Genomic DNA, 24,242 nt, shown 5'->3' with positions numbered 1-24,242 from the left:
GGACTCCTTGTGGAATGGGGTCTGATGGAGAGAGGGGCTGGCAGGAGAGCCTCTAAGGGGCATATAATCTCCTTTGTAGGTGGACATACTTTTTTAATGTGTACTCCTCCCTGGGCTCCTACTTGAGAATTATTCATCTAGGCCACCTTAGTCCAATAAATGGAAGCATGAAGTTAAGTGACTTGCTGAAGGTTAGCAGTAGGACTAACCTTCTAGAACTTAGATCTCCTGACTCTTAGTCCTAGGCTCTTTATATCACATTGTCCCACGTTTCTGTTTCTGTCCTGGCATAGTTCCGTAGTTTTCTGACACCAGACAGAGGCTCAGTCTTAAGTGCGGCAGAACTTTTTCTTCATGTAATAGAGGTGTAGATCTCAAGCCCCTGGGTACTTTCCTTGGAGGTAGAAAAATAACCCTTATCTAACGCACCTGAAGCCCTTTGTTCCTCTAAGGCCGAATTGTTTGTTGCCATTAGAATGGACCTACTTAGCAGCAATATTGAAAACAATAGGTAAAGATGTCAGCCTCTTGCCCATCTATCCACCCAGTACCTTTCTGGATTTCTAACAATCAAGTGATTTTGTAAATACCAACAGGATTTCCTTCATAGGAGCTGGAAAGTGGGCTCTTCTCCTTTGTAAGAGTTGAGTGCTTCTTGAGGGACATCTTTCCATGTCATAGTGGGAATGGTTCTGAAGCAGGGGCAGTGGGTCTGACACACATGCCAGCTCTCAGGGTTGATACAGAATTTTTTATATTCCAGAAGAACTGACTATGTGGTGCGGCCCAGCACAGGGGAGGAGAAGCGGGTTTTTCAGGAGCAGGTAAGAAGTACCTAAAAGCCAGTGGGAGTCTCTGCCTCTGTGAGCCGTGCAGGGAGAAGCTCAGCCTGACTCTCCTGCATCTGCCTTCTTGCAAGAAACTCATACCCTTCCCCTTAGACCTTCTGTTGGCTGGGATTACTTGTTGGGGGTGGAAACTGTGGGGAAGGGGAGTAAGAAATACTTGCATGATCTCATCTTCCAGGTAGCAAAGTGCCTTTATATTACCTCCTTGTCCATCTGCTCAGTGACTGGCTCTGAGAGCCGTCCTGTTTCCACTGTGGTTGGCTGAGCATTCCTACTAGAATCACTTGTTCCTTCCTGTTTTAATTGTTCCATGTGGATCTGCTTATATTGTAAGAAAGCCCGAGAGAGAACCCCACTAATTCTGACCAGGAGCCTTGTCCCTTGTCTCTTGGTAGGAGCGTTACCGGTATAGCCAACCCCATAAGGCGTTCACCTTTCGCATGCACGGCTTTGAGTCTGTGGTGGGGCCAGTGAAGGGCGTGTTTGACAAGGAGACCTCGCTCAACAAGGCTCGGGAGCACTCCCTGCTGCGCTCCGACCGGCCTGCCTACGTTACCATTCTGTCTCTCGGTAGGTGGCACATGCTGCTTATCAGAGATCCCTTTCTTCACCGTGCAGCTTTTCTCTTATCAACTCTGAACTCTGTCCTCTCCACACCCCTCCAGCCAGGGTAGACTTTGAGAACAAGGCATAGTTTTTTGAAGTGTTGGAGTTTGGGAGCTGAAGGGGACATCTTCAGCTCCCAGTCTTCTCCTCAAGTCTGGGCTTACGTTTACGTTCAGTTAGGAGTTGCTCCCAGACCAGCTAATAGGTTAAATATAGGAATTTGCTTCCTCCAGGCTGTGCTTCATTTAACAGTGAGGATTCTTACCTTTTTGAATGCCAGGAATCTCTTTGGCAATCTGGTGGAACTTGTGGACCCCTTCTCAGAATTATGCTTTTAAATGCATAAAATAAAATACAGTTACAAAAGAGACCATTTGTTTTGAAATAGTTATCAAAATGTTAAAACAAGTTTATGGTGCCAAAATATGTGTTGTTACTATGATGTTATATGACAAGATCTAGCATGAGGTCTGACATTTCTTGAAATTTCCAAGTAGTGATGAGTATAAATGATATTCTTAGCTATCTGCAGTAGCTGTAATATATGAAAATGTTTGATTTCCATTACACCATCACAGCACTGCCAGTATATCGTTTGTTCCCTTTGTTCATAATTGAAGGAAGTGTTTAATTTCAGTTAAAAATGTAATTTTGCTTCCCACCTGAGTTCACAGGCCCTCTGAATTCTTAAGGTGTTACCTAAAAGTAACTCTTAAAATGTATAGGGGCTGGATGTGGTGGCTCATGTGTGTAATCCCAGCACTTTGGGAGGCCAAGGCATGCGGATCACCTGAGTTCAGGAGTTCAAGACCAGCCTGGTCAATGTGGTGAAACCCTGTCTCTACTGAAAATACAAAAATTAGCTGGACATGGTGGTGCACGGCTGTAATCCCAGCTACTCGAGAGGCTGAGGCAGGAGAATTGCCTGAACCTGGGAGGTGGAGGTTGCAGTGATGTATCATGCCCTTGCACCTCAGCCTGGGCAACAAGAGCGAAACTGTGTCTCAAAAAAAAAAAAAAAAGACAAGTGTGTAGGGAACGCCAGTGGTTGAGCTGCCTGCTGCTGGAGGGCAGAGTGCACCTAATCTGGCGTCAGGGAAGGTAGAGGAGCAGGAGCCCCAGGGAGCGTTGCCCACCACGGCAGGTAGGGGAGCTTGTACCTCTGTAGGAATCCTGCCTGACTTGTGGACTGTGCTTTCTCATGTCATCAGTTCGGGACGCTGCGGCTCGACTGCCTAATGGAGAAGGCACACGGGCAGAAATCTGTGAACTGCTTAAGGACTCCCAGTTCCTTGCACCAGATGTCACCAGCACTCAGGTAGGATGGAGAAGAGATTACTTCTGCTTTGTTCCAGAATGGATTTAAGAAAACTTACTAAGAAATATAAAATATAACAAATTTTTAAAAAACTGAGCGAAGTGAAAAACGTGTCTTGAAAAATGCGTAGTGATCAAAACCCTTACTGTTAGTGAAACACAAATTTGGCTCTAGGCTTTCTTTTAGTTTATGGTAAAGGACAGGCTGGTCACTTACTTCACAGTATCCTTACAGTAAAAATAGATCAATATCTCAGTAGTCTTACAGCATTTATTGTCTCGCCAAACGATTTGGTGAACTATTGGAAATATGCAGCTAGGCTGAGATAGAATCTGTATCAGCTGTGATTTAGATACAATGACATGTTTTTTTTCCCTGGAGTCCAAATAACTTCTGTTATCTGAACTTGACTTGTTTCTTATTTCCCTTTGTCTGATTTGTAGGTAAATACAGTAGTGAGTGGTGCACTGGATCGGCTACATTATGAGAAAGATCCTTGTGTGAAATACGACATTGGACGAAAGCTGTGGATCTACCTGCATCGTGACCGGAGTGAAGAAGAGTTTGGTGCGTGAGGCCTCTGGGCATGGTGTCCAGCCCGACTGGGGATACTTTCTGACTTTCTGCCCCAATTCCATTATTCTTTTCATTGGTGTATAGGTGGGGCAAGATGGTAGAGGCAGGATTCAGTCCATCAGCAAGGTGTTGGTTTTTAACAAAGCCCGTCTTTAGTTCGCTAAGGTTAAACTCTGGCTGAAGCTTGCCCCTCTTGTTCACAGAGCGGATTCACCAAGCACAAGCAGCTGCAGCTAAAGCCAGAAAAGCCCTTCAGCAAAAACCCAAGCCCCCATCCAAGGTGGTAAGTGACCTCAGGAGAGTGTCTGCCTTACGGATTCTGGGATGGAGGCAACTAAGAGTAGCTGCTTGGCTTTTACTTAGTGTGGGGCATCAGGAGCTGTAGGGGCATCCCTGCCTTTAGGGGGATCTTCACGACACCTGCAGGTGAGTTTTCTTTGTCTTCTGTTCTAGAAGTCCAGTAGCAAGGAGAGCTCCATAAAGGTCCTTAGCAGTGGCCCTTCTGAGCAGAGCCAGATGAGCCTCAGTGACTCCAGTATGCCACCCACTCCAGTCACACCTGTAACCCCCACCACACCAGCATTGCCTGCCATTCCCATCTCCCCTCCACCTGTATCGGCGGTGAACAAAAGCGGCCCTACCACAGTCTCAGAACCAGCTAAGTCTAGCTCAGGGTAAGTTCTTCCTTTTCTTCAGCTTTTTCGTTCTGGAGGCCTTTTGTATGCATGTCCCAAGTTTTTGTTTTTTGTCTTTCCCTGATGTTCTTCATAGTGTTCTTCTGGTGTCTTCACCAACAATGCCACATCTGGGAACAATGCTTTCCCCAGCTTCCAGCCAGACTACACCCAGTTCTCAGGCTGCTGCCCGGGTCGTGAGCCACTCTGGCTCTGCCGGACTGTCCCAGGTGCGAGTGGTGGCCCAGCCTAGCCTTCCTGCTATTCCCCAGCAGTCGGCAGGGCCAGCACAGACGCTGCCACAGATGCCAGCAGGACCGCAGATCCGGGTTCCAGCCACTGCCACACAGACCAAAGTAGTGCCTCAGGTAAAGAGGGAAGCTGTGGTCACTGGGAAGCAGGGATGCAGACCCAGAGGTGGGCTGATGAGTCAGATGGGCAGAGTCTGGGTGAGGACCTGGGGGAGCCATAGATTATTGCTACTGGTGATGACATTCATCAGAATAAGCCACTTAATGTTCAAAGCTGTGTAAGCATTGTTAGATAGTGTGTTTATGTGTTGAGAATCAGATCTTCAGAGGAGTCTGGTGGTTTTCCCAGAACCCTAACATCAGGATCTTGGTAGAGGCGGATTGTAAATTCGGACCTTGTGAGTCTACATCTCAGGCTCCTTCTGCGGTGCCTCTAGTCTTAGCTATGCCATGAACTAGTTGTGTGAGTTTAGAGAAGATTTATATCCTCTTTGTCTCAGTTTCCTTTGCTCTAAAAGGGGTAAAATAGTATTTGTCCTCTGTGTAGGAATAAAATGAGATGTTAAATGTAAAATTCTGAAAATTAAGATGTACACAAATAAGACATTTACAGTGTCCATTTTAGAGAGTGATGTGCCTTAAGCACTGTGGGGTTAGAAGCTCTTTGAGAGGAGTGCTTCCTGGATGCGGTGAGGGAGACTCTTGCTTAGAATGCTGGTCTGCATCTTAGAGTCTAATTAAGCTCTCGGCCTCATGCCCTGAACTAGACAGTAATGGCCACTGTGCCAGTCAAAGCGCAGACTACGGCAGCCACTGTGCAGCGGCCTGGACCTGGACAGACAGGGCTCACGGTGACAAGTCTCCCTGCCACAGCCAGCCCTGTGAGTAAGCCAGCCACGAGTTCTCCTGGGACCTCTGCTCCCAGTGCATCTACGGCAGCTGTCATTCAAAACGTCACGGGACAGAACATCATCAAGCAGGTAGGTGGGGCTCTTTCAGGGGGATCTCAATCCTTCATCCTGGAGCAGGGACCACTGGAGCTGGAGGTTCTTGGCCAGACTGCATGCACATGGGAAGAAGATTTGTCAGCTTTGACTCTTAGCTTATAGATACTTAGGTGTGAGTTCCCACCAAAGGCAGTGCAGCCTTTATAGATGCTGAAGAGGTTTCTTCTGTTTCATTCCATTTAATTCAGCATTTAATAGTGGAGTTTCTGGATTTAGAGTCGACTCTCCATGAATTCATTTAGTTAAATTCCCATGGCCATATTTTATTGGCTTCTCAGTTTACCACTTGTAAAAGTAGAATTTGCTTCTGCTTTCTTGGTTGTGAATATAAAAGAATAATCATCGAACTTCAAAGAATCGTTAAGCAGTATAGCAACTAATACTGATAGGAGTGCCTCCCGTGTGCCTGCACTGCATTAAGCATTTTTTGCTTGTTAAATAGTCTAATCTTCTTAGCTCTATGGGGTAGGCACTCTTATTATTTACAGATGAGGAAATGGAACCACATAATAATAAAGTAATTTTTTTTTTGTTCAACAAACATTAAGTCAGACACTGTCCTAAGTATTGGGGATTTAATAGTACATTAAACAGACTAAGTCCCTGCCCTCGCGGAACTCGTGTTCTGATAGAGCTAAGAGACAAGTACCTCAGTGTGAGATAGTAATAAATGCTATGCAGGTCGGTAGACAGGTTCAGGTGGAGAGCAGTAGCGTGTTATTTTAGCTGGAGTGATTGGAGAAGGCCTCTCTGGGAAGATGACATTTGAAAGAGGTGAAACAAAGAGCGTGCCATGAAGCGATGATTGGGAGATAAAACATTCTAGGCCCAGGAATGGCGAGTGCAGATGTTTTGTGTCAGGAATATGATTGAGGAACGAGAGGAAAATCATTGTGGCTGGAGCATAGGGAGCAAGTGTGAGGGTGTTAGAAGATAAGGATGGGAGAGGTTGCCAGCGGTTAGATTATGTGGGACTTTAAAATTAATTTGAATGTGAGGGGAAACCACTGGAAGATGGTGAGCAAGGGTGACTTGATCTGGTTTGCATTTAATGAAACATCCAGCTGCTGGGTAGAAGGAACAGTGGGGGACAAGAATGGAAATGGGGAACCCCTGTAGGAGGCAGTAGCAGTCGTCCAGGTGAGAAGCAAGGCTGCTGTAGATAGGAGTGACTGTTCATCAGAGGTGGAGGGGAGTAGTGGGGTCTGGATGTGGTTGAAGGGAGAGCCAGTGCAGTTTGCTGGTGGCTTGAGTAGGGGTCTGAGAGGAGGAAGGTGAGAATTACCCCATCCATGGCTTTGGCTTGGGTGCTTGGATCGATGGTGGCATCATTTATTGAAGCAGGAGAAAATTGAGTTGTGGAGACGGCAAGAGAGAGAAAAGTGTAGTTGGGAAGGTGTGAGATGTAGTGGCAGCGTGAGATGAGACTCGGTGGATCAGGATAATGCATGGGCTTCACTGGTCCAGTGGATTGGTGGCTTTGGGGAATGGGTTCAAAAGAGAAGGTAAGGCGAGGAAGTGGAGACAGTATGATCGGCCTCTGTACCTGTGGGTTCCACATCCTCAGATTCAGCTAACCATGGATTATTTGGAAAAAACTCCAATAAAAAATAATAATACAGTAAAAAATAATACAGATTAAAAAACCAATACAGTATACAACCTATTTACACAGGATTTACAATGTATTAGATATTATAGGTAATCTAGAGATGAATTTACCTACACGGGAGGATGTTTGTTGGTTTTATGGAGATAGTGCATTTTGTGTAAGGGACTTGAGCTTCCGTGGATGTTAGTATCTGCCTGGGGGCATCCTGGAACCAGTCTCTCGCACATACCGAGGGGTGACTATAGGTAGTTTTTAGAGGAGTTTTGCTTCTGAAGAGAGCAGAGTACTGGAGTTGAGTGTGGAGTGGAGTAGGTGGAGGGAGGTGTAGAGTTAGCCAGGATTGGTTGTTTTTTAGGATGGGAGGTATTACAGCATGTTTGCATTCTGATGGCCATGGTCCAGTAGAAGGGAGAAGATCGATCACGCCACAGAGAGAGGAAGTCCCTGAGTAAGGCTAAAAGGCTTGCATCTGTTACACATGAGGGACTTGGCCTTAGGAGGTGGGAAGCCAGGCTCTGGTACACCTGTAGTCCCAGCTACTCAGGAGACTGAGGCAGGAGGAACATTTAAGCCCAGGAGTTCGAGGCTGCAGTAAGCTCTGATTGTACCACTGCATTCCAACCTAGTGACATAGCAAGACCCCATCTCAAAAAGTCCTTTTCTAGGTTATAGATGTGTACAGAGATACTGATCAGTAAAATAATAGATCTTGGATTTACCTTTATATATTCTAATTCCTCCCTCCCCCACCACAGTGGGGAGGGATAGCTAAAACAAAGTATTAATTTTTGAAGCTGGGTGAAAGGTTATAAGGGTTTGTTATACTGTTCTCTACTTCTGTGAATGTTTGCAAAATAAAAAGTTTAAAAAAATACAAAACATCTACCCATGAAACGGAAGTTTGTCTAGTTGTGTTTTGTAACCAGTTTACTAGTGTGAATCCCTTGTAAGTGCTGCTTCTCCCCTTCCAGGTGGCAATCACTGGGCAGCTTGGTGTGAAGCCCCAAACAGGCAACAGCATTCCACTCACAGCCACTAACTTCCGCATCCAGGGTAAGGATGTACTGCGTCTGCCACCCTCTTCCATCACCACAGATGCCAAGGGCCAGACGGTTCTGCGAATCACTCCGGACATGATGGCCACGCTGGCCAAGTCCCAGGTTACCACAGTCAAATTGACCCAGGACCTCTTCGGGACAGGAGGCAACACTACAGGCAAAGGCATCTCTGCCACCTTACACGTCACTTCCAATCCAGTCCATGCCGCTGATAGCCCTGCCAAGGCCAGTTCAGCCAGTGCCCCTTCGTCCACTCCAACAGGTACCACTGTGGTCAAAGTGACTCCTGACCTCAAGCCAACAGAAGCCTCAAGTTCAGCTTTTCGTTTGATGCCAGCTCTTGGCGTGAGTGTGGCTGACCAGAAGGGAAAAAGCACAGTGGCCTCTTCAGAAGCAAAACCAGCTGCCACGATCCGCATCGTGCAGGGACTGGGAGTGATGCCTCCCAAAGCAGGCCAGACCATCACCGTTGCAACCCACGCCAAGCAGGGGGCCTCGGTGGCCGGTGGGTCTGGAACTGTCCATACTTCAGCTGTGTCCTTGCCCAGTATGAATGCTGCCGTGTCCAAGACTGTGGCTGTGGCTTCTGGGACTGCAAGCACCCCCATCAGCATTGGCACAGGAGCCCCCACCGTGCGCCAGGTCCCCGTCAGCACCGCGGTTGTGTCCACGCCCCAGGCTGTGAGTAACTAGGGTGAAGCTTAGGCCTTTTTAGAAAACTACTTAAGGTTCAACTGCCCGTTGTGCGAGAGACTCCCTAAAAACTAGGAAACTTCTTTTTAGGAGTGGAAATTAGAGGCCCTAAATATCACCTCATTTACCCCAGAGAGATTTGTTTACTGATAGACTTTTGTTTTCCTTTGAAACACAATTTATCAAAGTGTGGTACATGCATACATTCTTTTCAAATAGTAAAGAACAGTGCAGATGAAATAAAACCTGACCATGTTCCAGTTCTCCCTTCATGAAGATTAATTGCTGTTGGTAGTTCGGCATTTATCCTTCTAGTGCTTTTCCTGAGCATTTTCATATATGTACACGTAGTTTAAAAAACACCCATGAGAGACTTTATATATTCTGTGATTGGCTTTATTTATTTATTTTATTTATTTATTTATTTATTTATTTTTGAGACGGAGTTTCACTGTTATTGCCCAGCCTGGAGTGCATTGGTGCGATCTCAGCTCATTGCAGCCTCTGCCTCCCGGGTTCAAGCGATTGTCCTGCCTCAGCCTCCCGAGTAGCTGGGATTACAGGCATGTGCCACCACACCCGGCTTATTTTGGAATTTTAGTAGAGACAGGGTTTCTCCATGCTGGTTGCGAACATCCCGACCTCAGATGATCCGCCCACCTTGGCCTCCCAAAGTGCTGGGGATTACAGGCGTGAGTCACTGCCCCTGCCTGCCTTCTTTATTTTTTGTAAATGTCTTGATGATCATTCTAGGCCGTACGCAGATATTGACTGGGGTCTTTTTAATGGTATAGCAACCAGTAGAAGGGGCTCTGCTAAAGGATGTGTTTCCACTATTAACCAGGCAGTGGCGAATGTTTCTGGGCTTATGTGTGAACGTTTCTGAAGCGGAGAGTGCTAGCGCCAGCCTTGGGGGTGCACACGTGGAGAGTTGAGATACTCCAGCGGCACTGCCTGAAAAGCCACATCCACGTGTGCCCCATCAGCAAGCCTCCTGTTTCCCCTAGGCCTTACCTTAACCAGTGCTGATACCACGTCTTTTTAACCTCATGGAAAAGGGGGTTCTTTTTTGATTTCATATCCCTGATGTGAGTGAAGTTGAGTATCCATTCATTTGGAGGTTGGCATGTGCTCCCTGGGGAGTAAATCTTTGCCACTTTTCTTTTGCGGTATTTGGCATTTTCATATTGTTTGAGGTGGCTTTTTATAACATCCTGAAGATACGGAATCTGTGGATGTGAATTCTTCATATGCATAGAAAATATCTTTTCCAGCCTGTCATCTTTTAACCTTATAGATGGAGTCTGTAGCTCTACGGAGCTTTGTAATTGTATCTAATTAGATTTGTCAGCATTTCCTTTAATGGCTGGTAGGTTTTGTGTCTGTGTCTTCCTTACCCCAGGGTTATAAAATGTTAACCTTTATTTTCATAAAATACTTTGAGTTTTAAAAAAAAAAAGTAGAATTGTTAATGCATTTGAAATATATTTTTGTGAATAGGATGAAGTTGAAATCTCATTTCCCAGTTTTCAAATTTGCCAAACTAATCAGCTGTTGCTTCCCCCACTAGCTTGAAAGGCTACAGTTATCATAAACCAAATCCTCATATCCACACAGGTGTCTGTGGATGCATGTGTGTTTACTCTTTAGCCTCTAGGTAAGGAGCATTGTTCAGAAGAGAGGTGTGTGTGGACAGTATAAAATACAGTTTCACTTTACTGAGCAAGCTATGTAGGGAAACCGTCATTAATTGGGATAAAAGCCAGAGCAATGAAGAAGGATGTAAACATAAGTCAAATGAACACCCAAAACAGAAAACCCTAACATAGTGTGGTTAAAAAAGAAATAGTTGGTCAGGCGCAGTGTCTCACACCTGTCATTCCAGCACTTTGGGAGGCCGAGGCAGGCAGATCACCTGAGGTCAGGAGTTCGAGACCAGCCTGGCCAACGTGGTGAAACCCCGTCTCTACCAGAAATGCAAAAATTAACCGGGTGTAGTGATGGGTGCCAGTAATCCCAGCTACTCAGGAGGCTGAGGCAGGAGAATTGTTTGAACCCGGGAGGTGGAAGTTGCAGTGAGCCAAGATCGCACCATTGCACTCCAGCCTGGGTGGCAGAGCGAGACTCCCTCTCTCTCTCTCTCTCTCTCTCTCTCACACACACACACACACACACACACACACACACACACACACACAAAAGTAGTTACTTAGGTTTCCACATCGTAAAAGTTGAAATAAGGAAGCGGGGAAACTGCACTCACTTGATCTACTTTTGTTTCTGTCGAATCCCTCTAACATAGAAAGGTTGTATCAAGTGTCATCTGTCCTGTTACAATCAACCTGGGTAGGTGCAACTGGAGAGCATTTGGTGGGGCGGGAAGTACTGATGGTGCTTTTTCCCACTGTCTAGTCAGCTTTTTAGGTAGTTCCTGAAGGGATCATTCTAGGTGATGTACTGGTCTGAGATGTTTTAAGCAACAAAGGCATTTTGAGGAAGAAAATAAAACCATAAGTAAATGTATCTGGAGGTACCATCTCAAGGAATTCTGTTGCCTGTTGCCCTCTGCATGCTTTTTTAACAGGCTCCAGGCTGTGGGTGAACCCCATGGAGATAGGTGCAGGGACCTGCGGTGCAGTTTTGCAGCTGAGTGCCCGTCTCCTTAGAGTTAGCCTGCCTCTGTGGAATGCTGATGCCCTCTCCCAGCATCCTGTCAGGCAGCCCTCTTCAATTTTTTAAAACTCAGATTTAATTTACATAAGATTTTATTGCATATAAATTTTATTACCAGTCAAGCATTAAAACCAAGGCACTCTGAAAACAGGTGACGCAGTGACCTGTCTTAACCATCTAAGTCCCAAAGACTCTAGGCCTTCTCAGTTTCTAAAAAAAAATTCTTTTTCGGCTTTATTAGCTTGGGAGTTGGACTTTTCACTTGATTGAGTTTATTATTAGTGTCCCCTAGCTAATCTCTCTTATCTCCGGGAGAAATGGCAAGCACCAGAGAGCATGGCCTCTCCCTAATCTAGCACTCCCTGCTGTTTGTTCGTCACCAGTGGCCCTGCACTCCAGTGAGTAGCTGTGTGCTTTAGGTATTAACTCTTGAGGTCCTCTGTCCTTTCTCGAATTTATTTCACCAAATAGTGATTGTGTGCCCAGCACTGTGCCATGTCCTCCAAGGAACTCAGAATCTTGGACTGTGCTAAAGCGAGGACACACCTGCCTTTGTGATTCAGATACAGGTTTTATCCCGTTGAAAGCAGATAGATAGGGTTGCTGCTGCTTTTGGTAGCATGAAAGAGGATGATAAAAGATCAGATTTCACCTGACTATGGTATAAGTAGTTTCGGTAGGGTTTCCTGGGCCCAAACCTTAGGAGCCTTGAGACCCTGCTGGGTTCTGGGGACTCACAGCATCTGTAGTGCTTGCTCCTCAGTTCCTGATGCCCTGGAGGTGACACTTGCTGGTTTTCCTTACCTCCTGTCTTAAAAACCTGACTGCCTTTTCTTTCTAGGGGAAGTTGCCTACACGGATCACAGTTCCCCTGTCTGTGATCAGCCAGCCAATGAAGGGCAAGAGTGTGGTCACAGCCCCCATCATCAAAGGCAACCTTGGAGCCAAGTAAGTACTATGTCATTGTGAAGGAACCAGTTTCGGGGTGGAGGTGGCAGGCAGGGCTTACCAGTCCTTGTCACCGAATGGCAAAGTGGCTGCTCTTTCTGGGTCCCTCCTTTGACACCTCTCCTTTATTGTGCTCATCGACGGTATTTATTGAGCACCTAGTATTGTTTTAGGTGCCGTGATTAAAACAGATGAAAATCCTTGCTGTTCTCCAAGCATACAGAGAAGTAATAATAAAGCAGCATGCGTGGTGATACATGCTGGAGAGAAAAGGGTGTGGGGAGTGCTAGGATGGGGCTCAGCTAGATGTGAGGACCACCTGTGGCCCTCGCTTTGACATTTGAGCTCTGAACCGAAGCAGTTCAGGGAATGAGGGCCACCTGTGGCCTTGATTTAAACAGGGATAAAGGGCACATTGAAATCAGTCCGGCAGTCTCAGGGCAGCTTATGAGATGTGGCTATTGGGGGAGGGTTTCTTGCGGACATGCATACCTCTCTGGGGCCCTGTCCACTATTCCTGCTGGTCAGGGCCAGGAGCCAAGGGCCATTTTATCCAGAGCACTAGGGGCTTCTGGGATTACTGTCTTCTCCTGCTATGGGAAGTGGAAAAGCTAGAAGAAAGGTGGTCTCAGCAATTGGGTTCCATTTCAATCTGAAATGCTGGGATTTTCATTGGCACAGACCTCCCTGTTGTCCTTCAATGCATGGCCTAAATCTGGGCCAGAGAATACCCGCCGATATTGTTATACCTCACCCCTGCTTTCCCTCCACAGCCTCAGTGGGTTGGGCCGCAACATCATCCTCACAACTATGCCAGCGGGCACTAAGCTTATTGCTGGCAATAAGCCTGTTAGTTTCCTCACTGCTCAGCAGTTGCAGCAGCTTCAGCAGCAAGGTCAGGCCACACAGGTAAGGCCCAGGGCAAATTCTTCGCCATTATCGGGCTCCTCTCTGACTCCACTGCTGTTCTTAACTGGTGAGCCCACTTGCAGTCCATTGACCTGACCTTCTCTCTTTGCAAACAGGTGCGCATCCAGACTGTCCCTGCATCCCATCTCCAACAGGGAACAGCTTCTGGCTCCTCCAAAGCAGTCTCCACTGTTGTTGTGACTACAGCTCCATCTCCTAAACAGGCACCTGAGCAACAATGATTATGAGAGAGGATGGCTTCCATGAAACACCATGCCTGGTCTGTCCTGGCTGAGAAGGGAGCAGGGAGGTTGCATCATTCTTTTAAGCTTGCCTGTTCAAGGCAGCCAAGCTGGGGGTGATGGCAACAGTGGCCTGGATTCTGCTGCCACGTGCCATAGTGGAGCACCCTGAGAAAGGGTCACTCCGGGGTTCCAGGGTCTGCTGTCTACCAACCTAGGATAATATTCTGTTGGAATTGCAGGAGGTACCAGTCATGTCCTACAAGCCAGAGTTCTGAGAGTAAGACCCCCAGGGAAGGATTACCAGTCGCAGAGTGCACAGACAGTGAATAAGCTGGTTCTCCATGAGGATTGTATTTTTTGGCTTCTGGTCTTCTCCATGACTAGTGGTCTGGATAGGAGTTTGTGTCCAGAAAATTTTATGTAATTTATTTTTTTAAAGAACCTGTTGTACATCTTTATCAAATACAAACTTGGGCTTTAGCTGCCCTCTCCACCAAACTGACTTATTCTTTTGACTAGAATAAGAAAATGGCAAGAATCTTAGTAAGGTGGTAGCCAACTTGGTAACTGCATAGTAATCAAGAGGCTTTAAGATGGGAAGACACCGTAGGCAGCGGGGTAGAGTGGGTCCCCTGAAATGGGATTCTCTTGGCACTGCCTGTTAAAGATAGGGGTGTTGGGATCTTGATTGTGGCCCCCTCAGCTTCACCTGCCCGCTTCATCCTTCTTGGCAAGCCTGTTCACATGGACGTACAGAGCCAGTGGACAGAGAGGAGGGGAATGACAGCAGAGGTGCTGCTTTTGCAGCACAAACTTTGTTGTAGTTCAGATAGTACACATTCTGCTCTGCTCCAGAGCAAGAGTTGCAAACCAGGTTCTTGGGGCCGGCCATTGTTTTTGTAAATAAAGTTTTATTGGAACACAGCCCAGACCCATTTGTGTTTGTATTATCTGTGGCTGCTTTCAGATTCGAAGGCAAAATTGAGTAGTTGACATAGAGACTGTGTGGCCCTGAAGCCTAAACTATTTCCTATATGGCCTTTTAAGAAATTTTTTTTTTTTTTTATGGCTGGGCTCGATGGCTCACACCTGTAATCCCAGCAGTTTGGGAGGTCGAGGCGGGCAGATCACAATGTCAGGAGATCGAGACCATCCTGACCAGCATGGTGAAACCCTGTCTCTACTAAATTACAAAAAATTAGCCGGTCGTGGTGGTGTGCGCATGCAGTTCTAGCTACTCAGGAGGCTGAGGCAGGGGAATTGCTTGACCCCAGGAGGCGGAGGTTGCAGTGTGCCGAGATCATGCCACTGCACTCCAGCCTGTGAGACTCTGTCTCAAAAAAAAAAAAAAAAAAAAAAAAAAAAGTTTTTTGAGCCTTGCTCCAGAGTAGAGACGGTGGAGGACAGTGGGGGTGCAAGGAACAGGGATCTGCCTGCCTGGCACTGCCAGCCCCAAAAGAAGCCAGTCTAGATTTGCAGGTCATTTAATCCTGGCTGTTTCATGCTTCTCAGCCTCTGTCAGCTACAGGGAGAGCTCAGGACGATACTTTAAAATGTAATTAATGCAAGCATTGGTTGTCAACAATATATGTGTCTCTTGTTTTGGGGCAGCAGTGAGTGGTAAAGGCTTTCTGAGGTGATAGGGCTTCCCTGACTCTTGAAAGTGCCCAAATTATTAAAAACATATCTTTAATTTTTGGAGTGTATTGAAGCTCTTTTGTGGGTTCTGGGTGAAGAGGTGGAGCTGGAGGATGTGGGATGGAAGGAGGCTGGCTTAGCTGTTGGGTGGTTAGGTGGTTGCCGAGAAGCGGAGGAGGATCTGGGAGGCTGGCTGGCTCCACAGCTCTTTCACAGACATTTCGTTTAGAGCAATTCTGTAAAACCAGTGTCATCATTCCTCTTTTAACCGTTGGAAGACATGAGTCTGAGTTGAAGTTAAAGAGAAGCTTCTGATTCTAAGTCCAGTCTCTTTCTGTTGCCTTCCTCCGGGCAGGAGGGCTGTGATGTATCCTGGCGAGCCTGGGGGCGATCCAGTCTTAGGAGGTGGGAAGCCTGCATTGCAGAGAGCAGAGGTGAATGGGCCTCCCAGGTTGAGCTTGTGATGAGCAAGTAGACTGGCACGGGACAAGGTTGGCAGTGGGGAGAGGTAGGATGTAGTGCGGGGAAATGGGTCTTTGCACCTGAGAAAGGCGAGTGTGTCTGCGTTTGATAATCCTTTGATATTTGCGTATCTTTGTTATTTTCAAGAATCACATTTCACCTAGAAAGCCATGTGGCAGTTTTTAAACAAGAAAAAAAAAAAGGTAGAAATTCCAGAGATCCTGTCTTAGGTATTTACTGCCAGCTACAAACAAACCCCTTCTGAATTTATTAACAAGGAATTTCATAAAAGTAGCTCTGGCATTCAGCCACAGCCCTGCCCGCATTCCTGTTTGCTGAGGTCAACCGACTCTGCTTGTCATTTTTTGCACATGCAGACGTGTGCATTCTGGAGAGCAGGGAGTGAGTGTAAAGTTCAGGTTGCTTCAGGATGCTGACTCGTCAGGACGTGTACCTTCGGCACTATCCAGCCTGTGGGTGGAATAACAATAGCGTAGAGTGGAAATTCCCTACTGGAGCTGTTTACGGGGACAGCCCAGGATTTGTGCCACACTAGCTTCCTTCATATGCTGGTTTCAGGTTTCTGACAGATGAATGGCGCAGCTATGGTGAGTGTTTTGTTTTTGTTTTTGAGATGGAGTCTCACTCTGTAGCCCAGGCTGGAGTGCAGCACCGAAATCTCAGCTCACTGCAACCTCTGGCTCCTGGGCTCAAGCGATTCTCCTGCCTCAGCCTCCTGAGTAGTTGGGATCAATCACAGGCATGCGCCACCAAGCCCTGCTAATTTTTGTATTTTTGGTAGAGATGGGGTTTCACCATGTTGACGAGGCTGGTCTCCAACTCCTCACCTTAGGTGATCTGCCTGCCCCAGCCTCCCAAAGTGCTGGGATTACAGGCGTGAGCCACTGTATTCGGCCATGGTGGGTGTTTTGTAGGGAATGATTCCAGAAGGAATCTGGTGGTAACGATTGAGCCTCTGGTTGACAGAGATTGGTAAAATTATTCAGAGAACACATCTGAGACAGGATGTGGAGAATAGTATTGTCATCAGTGTATACTTTAATACCACATCTAATAATGTTTATGATAGGGTTGATTACTTCCATGGAGGCATCACAAGCCTTGCTGTGTGAAGGGCATCTAAATACATTTTAATATAGCTGTTCTTCACACCTTAGCCCCTCACTCTGGAGAAAATAGTACATTTTCTTAAAATATGGTACACTCAAAAATAACTCATGTGGATCTTTTCTTTGAAAGTAAAACTGAATAGGTCCTTCTGCCCACCTCCAATCCCCAGGGAAAGAAGACATTTTATGTTGATTGCCAATAATAGGTCCTTCAGTACTTGTTGAATGAAGAATGCTTGTGTTTCTCCACTGGCCAACCACGGTGGCTCCTGAAAGTGGAACCCGGGGTTCTCTAGTAACTAAATTAGTGCTTTTAGTAGCTCATTTTGAATCCCTAAGCAGTGACTTCAACTCTGAAAGGCTGGCTGACCCTGGGAGGTTACCTTCACTTAGTGAAGTACAGCATTTCTTCCAAAGCGCATGCAGTGCTGGATTAAATTCTCTCTCCTGGGTTTGTGTGACGTAGCAGGGTGGAATGGTGAGAGAGAGGCCTGGTTTGGAGTCATACTGAAGACTGGCTTTGCCACCTGGCATCTGTGTGGTCTTAGGCCAGCCAACTTTTCTTTCCTTTTTTTTTTTTTTTTTGAGGTGGAGTCTTGCTCTGTCGCCAGACTGGAGTGGAGTGGTGCAATCTCGGCTCCCTGCAACCTCTGCCTCGCGGGTTCAAGTGATTCTCCTGCCTCAGCCTCCCAAGTAGCTGGGACTACAGGCACCCGCCACCACACCCAACTAATTTTTGTATTTTTAGTAGAGACAGGGTTTCACCATGTTGGCCAGGATGGTCTCAATCTCTTGACCTCGTGATCCGCCCGCCTCAGCCTCCCAAAGTGCTGGATTACGAGCCACTGTGCCCAGCTAGGACTGCCAGCTTTTGTGAAAGACCCCCATGCTCTTACACATTACAAGCGGTTGTGAGAACCAAATGAGATCGGGCGCATCTCAGAATCTGAAAAATACTATGCACATGGAAAGTATTATTTGGTCTCTAAGGCCCATCAACTTGGTCCTAACCCACTTTTATCAGTTTGTAGAACTTAATCTTTTTCAGTTCTCCATATTTTTTATGCTTTCATTTTTTAATGTGCTACTTTCTCAGCCTGGGATGGGTTTTTTGTACAGGGCAAGTTCTGTATTTCCCCTCCTCTCCTTTTTCTCATCGTGGCTTGTACCTGTCTCCCATAGCACCCATCACACTCGGTGTAACTACTGGCATGTCTCTCCTGTTTGACTATAAACTCCTTGCTGGACACCTGTCTCAGGAGTCCTTACAGCCATTTCAGTGCTGTTGCAAAGTAGATATTTAATAAATAGTTGTTGAAGGAAGTCTTTTTTTTTTTTTTTTTTGAGACAGAGTCTTGCTCTGTCACCTGGGCTGGGCAGGTGTCACCTGGGCTGGGCGCAGTGGCGTGATCTCGGATCACTGCAAGCTCCCCTCCCAGGTTCACGCCATTCTCTTGCCTCAGCCTCCTGAGTAGCTGAGACTACAGGCACCTGCCACCACGCCCGGCTAATTTTTTGTATTTTCGGTAGAGACGGGGTTTCACCATGTTAGCCAGAATGGTCTTGATCTCCTGACCCTGTGATCCGCCTGCCTCGGCCTCCCAAAGTGCTGGGATTACAGGTGCAGTGAAGGAAGCTTTTTAAAAAGACCAGATCCAGGAGCAAGATGAGGGTTTCAGTACTTTACATTACTAATTCTGAATTCGTTATCCTTTGCTTTCAGCTATATTAAAATTGAAAGTCTTCCATACCTGGTATTTTTCTCTCTACCTCATTATACAGCTTTCCTATCAGATCTTCTGTTAGGGTGACTTTGAGGAGTCAGAACATCAGGGCCCCGACTTTCAGTAGAGCCAGTAACCAGCTTCCTGATTTAAAACAAAATCACCTTTGGCCTAATTTTGTCACTTATAAACAGTGGTTTAGTACCCTGGTATGATTAGTTATGATATGTTTAACAGTAGTTTAAAATACCAAAGCTTGTGAATTATTTTACTTCTTAAAAATATGTAAGTTAGAGTTGTAACTCTAAAGGCACTGTCATTTGCTTACACATTCTAACATATTTCTAATAAAAAAGTACCTGCTTTCTTAAGAGAAAAAGGGATAAGTTACCAAAAGCAGCAAGTTCTCCTGCTGGACTCATATCCTGGATTCATCCATGAGGCCACTTCCATTGTAAAGCTTTTAGCATCTCTTGATTTCTCTTTACACTGAGGCACAAAGGCCTGCTGCTTGGAGGCCTTACTTAATTTTTCCTTATGAGGGGTACTATACCAACACAGACTTTAAATTATGTTAAAAATCCCAACTGCAAGATACACAGGATGCTGTAGGCCTGATTTCCTGTTCTAGAACCTCCAGCCTTGTGTTGAATGAGGAGGTGCAAATATATAGACCCTTAAGATCAGACCACGGCAGGCATTCAGGTGGGGGGATGAACTCCATTCATTCCAGCTGTTCGGTGGGACGTCTACGCCCTCCACATCTCGGCTCATTCCTCATCTGAGCCACTCAAGAGGGCAGTCTGGTAAGTGTCACCTGAATTCAGTTTCTGAATTCCAATGATTTCTCCCCTTCCGTGTCTCTTCATCCGAGTCAAAAGGCTTTAATAGAGAAACAATAAGAGCCAATTAGCCAGAGATTCCCTTAATCCATTACCCAAGGATGTGAAGGCATCTACTGGTTCTTAAACTATTTTCTTTATATTTCTATCAAATACTGTGATTACATGTCTATAAACTAGACTTCTTAGGAAATACCAGTAGATAAAGGGGCATTGGTGGAAACTACTGAATGTCAGAATTAAGGCCAAGTCTCCTGCCTATCTTGGTTTACTGTTTCAGTGGCTGGGCAGCAGAACTAGAAGAAACTGACTTGAGCTCCCTTCTCTTTGGTCCATATGGAACTCTTTCTGGATGAAATAATGGCAAAAATCACAGTTACTTTTGCACCAACCTAATATTCTACTTGGCATCTAGAGAAATGACCTAGAAAGAAAGGTAGGGGCAGCCAAACAGCAAATAGAACTGGTAATACCATTTGCTAAAAGTCACCCTTGCACTGAGAGGCTCTGCCATTTATTAGTGGGGTGACCTTGGTCAAGTTACTCAGCTTTTGGAAGCCTTAACAGCGCATACTTCATAGAGCAATGAAGATTAAATGGGATAATAGAGTGTAGCTGCTTTCCACTGGGCCTGGGGCACAGCAAGTGCATAGGAGTCCATAGCTGTTATCTATCTACCTCTAATGAGTACTTCAGTGAGGGGTGGAGTGCAGTTTGTCTTAACATTCTGCTCTGGTTTATTTTTTGATTGTCACATCGTCTCTGGGAAGCAGGGAGGGCAGGTCTGGAAGTAAGATGATGGGTCCAGAATGAACCCGTTACAGCGGGGACTACCATCCGGTACTGATTCCCATTTCAGTTTTCCCCACCACACCACAGGCTTAAAATCTGTGAGACCTGCATTTGAAACCTGGGCCCCTCGGGTTACTATGACCCAGACAGGTCATTTAATTTTGAAAAGCTTCATTCCCCTTGTTTGCAAATAAGGGTAGTGACACCTTCCCTGCATGAGAGTACCTTGCACAGAACTTGATATGTAGTCGGCACTCAGATGGCGCGAATTAATCACATCAGTCCTGCTTAGAGCTAGGAGGAAAAGCTTCACTAAAGTCTCAGACATACCAGTAAACAAGAGAATAGTTGATGGCCACGATGCTGAGGGCAGCCAGGTAGTGCCAGCAGAAGCACATGGTGATGAACATGAGGTTGGCCTCATCCTTCTGGTCCCATTCGGGTGTTCCAAAAGGTGGGAACAGCACAAACCCAATCTAGGGGATTACACAGAGAAGTTAGTCTTATGGTTGGTTGTCCTGAGAAGCAACCTAGCCATCCTCCTGTGGCCACCGAAGTGGCCCATATGTTACCACCACCTCGTAGTTCCCACACTTCGTTAGCATAGAAAGAGCTTTTCACATAGAAAAATGGCTGTAGCCAGGTGCGGTGGCTTACGCCTGTAATACCAGCACTTTGGGAGGCTGAGGCAGGCGGATCACGAGGTTAGGAGTTTCGAGACCAGCCTGGCCAACATAGTGAAACCCTGTCTCTACTAAAAATACAAAAAATGAGCTGGGTGTGGTGGTGGGTGCCTGTAATCCTAGCTAATTGGGAGGCTGAGACAGGAGAACTGCTTGAGCCTTGGAGGTGGAGGTTGCAGTGAGCTGAGATCATGACACTGCACACCAGCCTGGGCCACAGTGCAAGACTCCGTCTCAAAAAATAAAAAGGCCGGATGCGGTGGCTCATGCCTGTAATCCCAGCACTTTGGGAGGCTGAGGTGGGCAGATCACGAGGTCAGGAGATTGAGACCATCCTGGCTAACACGATGAAACCTCGTCTCTACTAAAAATACAAAAAATAGCCGGGCGTGGTGGCGGGCGCCTGTAGTGCCAGCTACTTGGGAGGCTGAGGCAGGAGAATGGCGTGAACCTGGGAGGTGGAGCTTGCAGTGAGCCAAGATGCCACTGCACTCCAGCCTGGGTGACAGATCAAGACTCCATCTCAAAACAAAAAAACAAAAATGACTTCAGGTTAATTTTAAGGCTTACTTAAAAACAACAGGGCCAGGTGCAGTGGCTCATGCCTATAATCCCAGCTCTTTGGGAGGCCGAGGCAGGCGGATCACGAGGTCAGGAGTTCGAAACCAACCTGGCCAACCTGGTGAAACCCTGTCTCTACTAAAAATACAAAAAAAATGAGCCAGATGTGGTGGCAGGCACCTGTAACCTGAGCTACTCGGGACGGTGAGGCACGAGAATTGCTTGGACCTGGGAGATGGAAGTTGCAGTGAGCCAAGATTGCGCTATTGCACTCTAGCCTGGGTGACAGGGCGATTCTCTCTTGAAAGAAACAAAACAGAACTTCAGGGCCCACATTTCCTGTGGAGAGTTTAGCAGGCAGAGCCTGTGAAAGGCATCAGCCCCTCCTCGGGGAGGGCAGCTGAACCTCACTGTGCACGCTCTAAATTTTGGATTGCTAACGCATCCTCTGGATGTTAATGGATAAAACTAGAAGTCAAAGGGTAGGCACATCTAAACCCTTTGCATGGCATGTTAGTGCTGCATTTGCAAACCCCATATAATCAGGGCTACACTCGGTGGGGCTGCTCCATCCATACCAGCGAGGGGCCTGGGTGTGGAAAATCACCTGCCAGAACCAGGTTCCCTGAAGAATGACGAGACTGGTTCGGAAAAGCTCCAGCACGATGTGGTCCCGCAAGATCACCTCTAGGGAGATACTAACACACGCCACGAACAGAGCATACAGCAGGAGCGAGTGGATGTGTTGGTCCAGCGGAGGCCGGTTGTGGACGTGGTAGTAGAAGAGGAAACCTGCCACAAACCAGATGGCAGCTGTCAGTGCCACGCTTGGCCTTCACCATCACCGATGTTTCCTCCTACACCTGTCTCAGCTAGACTCTTCAGCGTTTAGGAAGTTAGTTTACATAACATTACAGGCAGCAAACCGATGCGAGTAAGTGTATTTCGTGAGTATGTTAGGAGTATAAAGCAGCCGGGGATTGTATCTTAAAATCTCTCTGGAACCCATGGTGGGTCAGTATAGGATGGGTCGGCTGAAGCATGTTGCTGACTTGTAACAGACTATGTGTATACTTGAAATTCAGTTTTGCCCTCAACCTTTTTCGACTTGCCGAGGTACAGAAGTGAGGTTGTTAGATGACAAAATGTATTTTCATACCCCAGTCAGTGTGAGTCATACTGGGAGCGTGCCCCTAGCAGCGGGGTGGGTCTCCTGAGACTTATGATGGGGGCAAGACGGTACCTCCCTGGGTGAAGGGTACAGTGTGGTTTCGCTTAACCAAGGGGATGTATCCCCTGCATGGTGGCATTCAACCAGCTGGGGTATTGTGTGTACACGCATGTGTATGTGCACACATCCATCCACACTGAGGAGTATGCACGTGCGTGAGCAGGGACTGCTGGCGGCAGTGGGATGGCAAGGAGGACTCCTGCAGTGTTAACCAGGGGCCTTGGGAGCTGCCTGCAAGCCTCAAAGCCTTCACGGGCTGCTTTCAGGAATATGCCGCCTGCCCATCCAGAGCAGAGCACTAGGTCCTGTTCAGGTTTTGGCAGCCCAGAGATGTGGATTTTCTGGGGAAGGTTATTATATTTGCAACATTTCTGGTCTTTTGTACTCTGATCCTTCATAAATATGGCTTGTCAGGCTATCCTTCCTCTCCATCCGTTCCACAGAATTACCTTCCATGAATACTGCCACAGCCATAACCAGTCTGTCCACCCCCAAGGGAACGTGGCTGACCAGATAGGTGAGCATGTCAGCAATTCCTGAGACTGCAAAGAATAGGTACATGGTGCTGTGCTGCCAATTCATTAACTTTATCCAGTGGTTCTCATGGTAGAGGTGCAGGTGGGGCCCATCCGGAACGAACTGCTCTGCCAGGATCCCTGCAGGGAAATGAGAATGGATGTTTTAGAGGGAAGAATGACTCCAAGACACATAGCAGCAAGAAACAGCCCAAAGGCGTGAATGAAGCCGAGATGAGGTGAGGTGAGGGTGGCCTGCGGGTCAGCAGACCTACTTTGCTGCCTCAGGTGCAGCTGCTGCAGTATAAAATAGGGTGTGTGCTGAGTAACCTGTGTAGACATCTTGCCATTGTTGTTCCTTTTAGGGGTTTGGGGTTGAGGGTAGAAGAATCAACGAACGCAACCAGATCCACAGGAGGTTTGTCCAGGAGTGGAGATGAGCAAGACATCATCACTTAAGTCGGAGTGTGGCTGATGGAATAATCCCTGGGCTTCCCTGCCTAGTGAGCAGTGAAAGAAATCCCCGACAGAAACAGGTTGAAAGCAGAATCCAAGCAGAGACACTGGTAATGAAGATACCTGTACGTGCCAAGGGAGGCAGGCGGCTCCCAGGTGCGTGTTTGCAGGGCTGACTTTGAGTGCGTGTCCTTCCTGGGCACAGAGCCAGCTCTGCAAGCCCTGTACCCCTCCCAGCTCTGTGTTTTAAAACACTGGGTAAACAAGGCAGAGGCCCCATGGTGTGGGCCAGAAAATGACGAAACTGCGCCACAGGATAGCTCTTCGTTCTTATCCCTTCTACTTTTATACCTAATTTGCAAGGCAAAAGATTTGTTTTTATGCCTGGTACCCAAAATGTTCTTGGGGAAGCCTAGAAGAAATCCTCCATGATGACATTTTGGACTCTGTTCCCCAGACATTTGTTTCTCAAGCCAGATCCTTTTTGAATTCCCACACAAAGAGTCGAGGAGTTGTGGAAATGACCCAGGAAAAGTCCCAGTGACACTAAAATGGAAGCCCTGTGACAGCAGAGACTGTGTGGTTCCCCAGTGTATCTCCTGTGCCTGGAACAGTGACTTCCTGGCATGTGGTAGGAGTGCCAGAGAGCTGTTGAATGAGTACCATTTTCACCCAGTCAAGGGACCAAATGCTGTAATTGTCCTAGCTTTATTTAGGCAAGGCTGACGCTGTCCTGACCCTTTAAGCCGCAGGTCCCTGTCACTTCTCACGGGAAGCCTCTGATGCGTGA

General features: G+C 47.0%; 3 protein-coding genes across 6 annotated transcripts in view; 1 reads left to right on the top strand and 2 right to left on the bottom strand.

Annotated features, from left to right (window-relative positions):
* Nucleotides 1-14,342, top strand: part of NFRKB (nuclear factor related to kappaB binding protein) — a 33,456-nt gene extending 19,114 nt beyond the window's left edge. For all 3 annotated transcript variants that reach the window (XM_050755936.1, XM_050755935.1, XM_050755934.1), the window contains 12 exons: nt 764-824; nt 1,244-1,418; nt 2,666-2,772; nt 3,216-3,339; nt 3,552-3,631; nt 3,802-4,022; nt 4,120-4,390; nt 5,041-5,253; nt 7,864-8,631; nt 12,158-12,264; nt 13,038-13,173; nt 13,290-14,342. In XM_050755936.1, the coding sequence (XP_050611893.1) occupies nt 764-824; nt 1,244-1,418; nt 2,666-2,772; nt 3,216-3,339; nt 3,552-3,631; nt 3,802-4,022; nt 4,120-4,390; nt 5,041-5,253; nt 7,864-8,631; nt 12,158-12,264; nt 13,038-13,173; nt 13,290-13,415 (2,389 nt within the window). In that variant the 3' untranslated portion in view covers nt 13,416-14,342. The remainder of the gene's footprint in view (nt 1-763; nt 825-1,243; nt 1,419-2,665; nt 2,773-3,215; nt 3,340-3,551; nt 3,632-3,801; nt 4,023-4,119; nt 4,391-5,040; nt 5,254-7,863; nt 8,632-12,157; nt 12,265-13,037; nt 13,174-13,289) is intronic.
* APLP2 (amyloid beta precursor like protein 2) overlaps nt 1-24,242 on the bottom strand; it is a 726,249-nt gene that overhangs the window by 261,810 nt on the left and 440,197 nt on the right. The window lies entirely within an intron of this gene.
* Nucleotides 16,555-24,242, bottom strand: part of TMEM45B (transmembrane protein 45B) — a 42,232-nt gene continuing 34,544 nt past the window's right edge. For both annotated transcript variants that reach the window (XM_050756002.1, XM_050756001.1), the window contains 4 exons: nt 22,931-23,137; nt 21,858-22,042; nt 20,337-20,482; nt 16,555-19,254 (listed from right to left, as the gene is read on the bottom strand). In XM_050756002.1, the coding sequence (XP_050611959.1) occupies nt 19,143-19,254; nt 20,337-20,482; nt 21,858-22,042; nt 22,931-23,137 (650 nt within the window). In that variant the 3' untranslated portion in view covers nt 16,555-19,142. The remainder of the gene's footprint in view (nt 19,255-20,336; nt 20,483-21,857; nt 22,043-22,930; nt 23,138-24,242) is intronic.

The sequence above is a fragment of the Macaca thibetana genome, chromosome 14, assembly GCF_024542745.1.
Source record: "Macaca thibetana thibetana isolate TM-01 chromosome 14, ASM2454274v1, whole genome shotgun sequence".
NCBI lineage: Eukaryota > Metazoa > Chordata > Mammalia > Primates > Cercopithecidae > Macaca > Macaca thibetana.
Note: the sequence above shows the minus strand (reverse complement) of the source record. Positions and strands in the feature narration are given on the sequence as shown.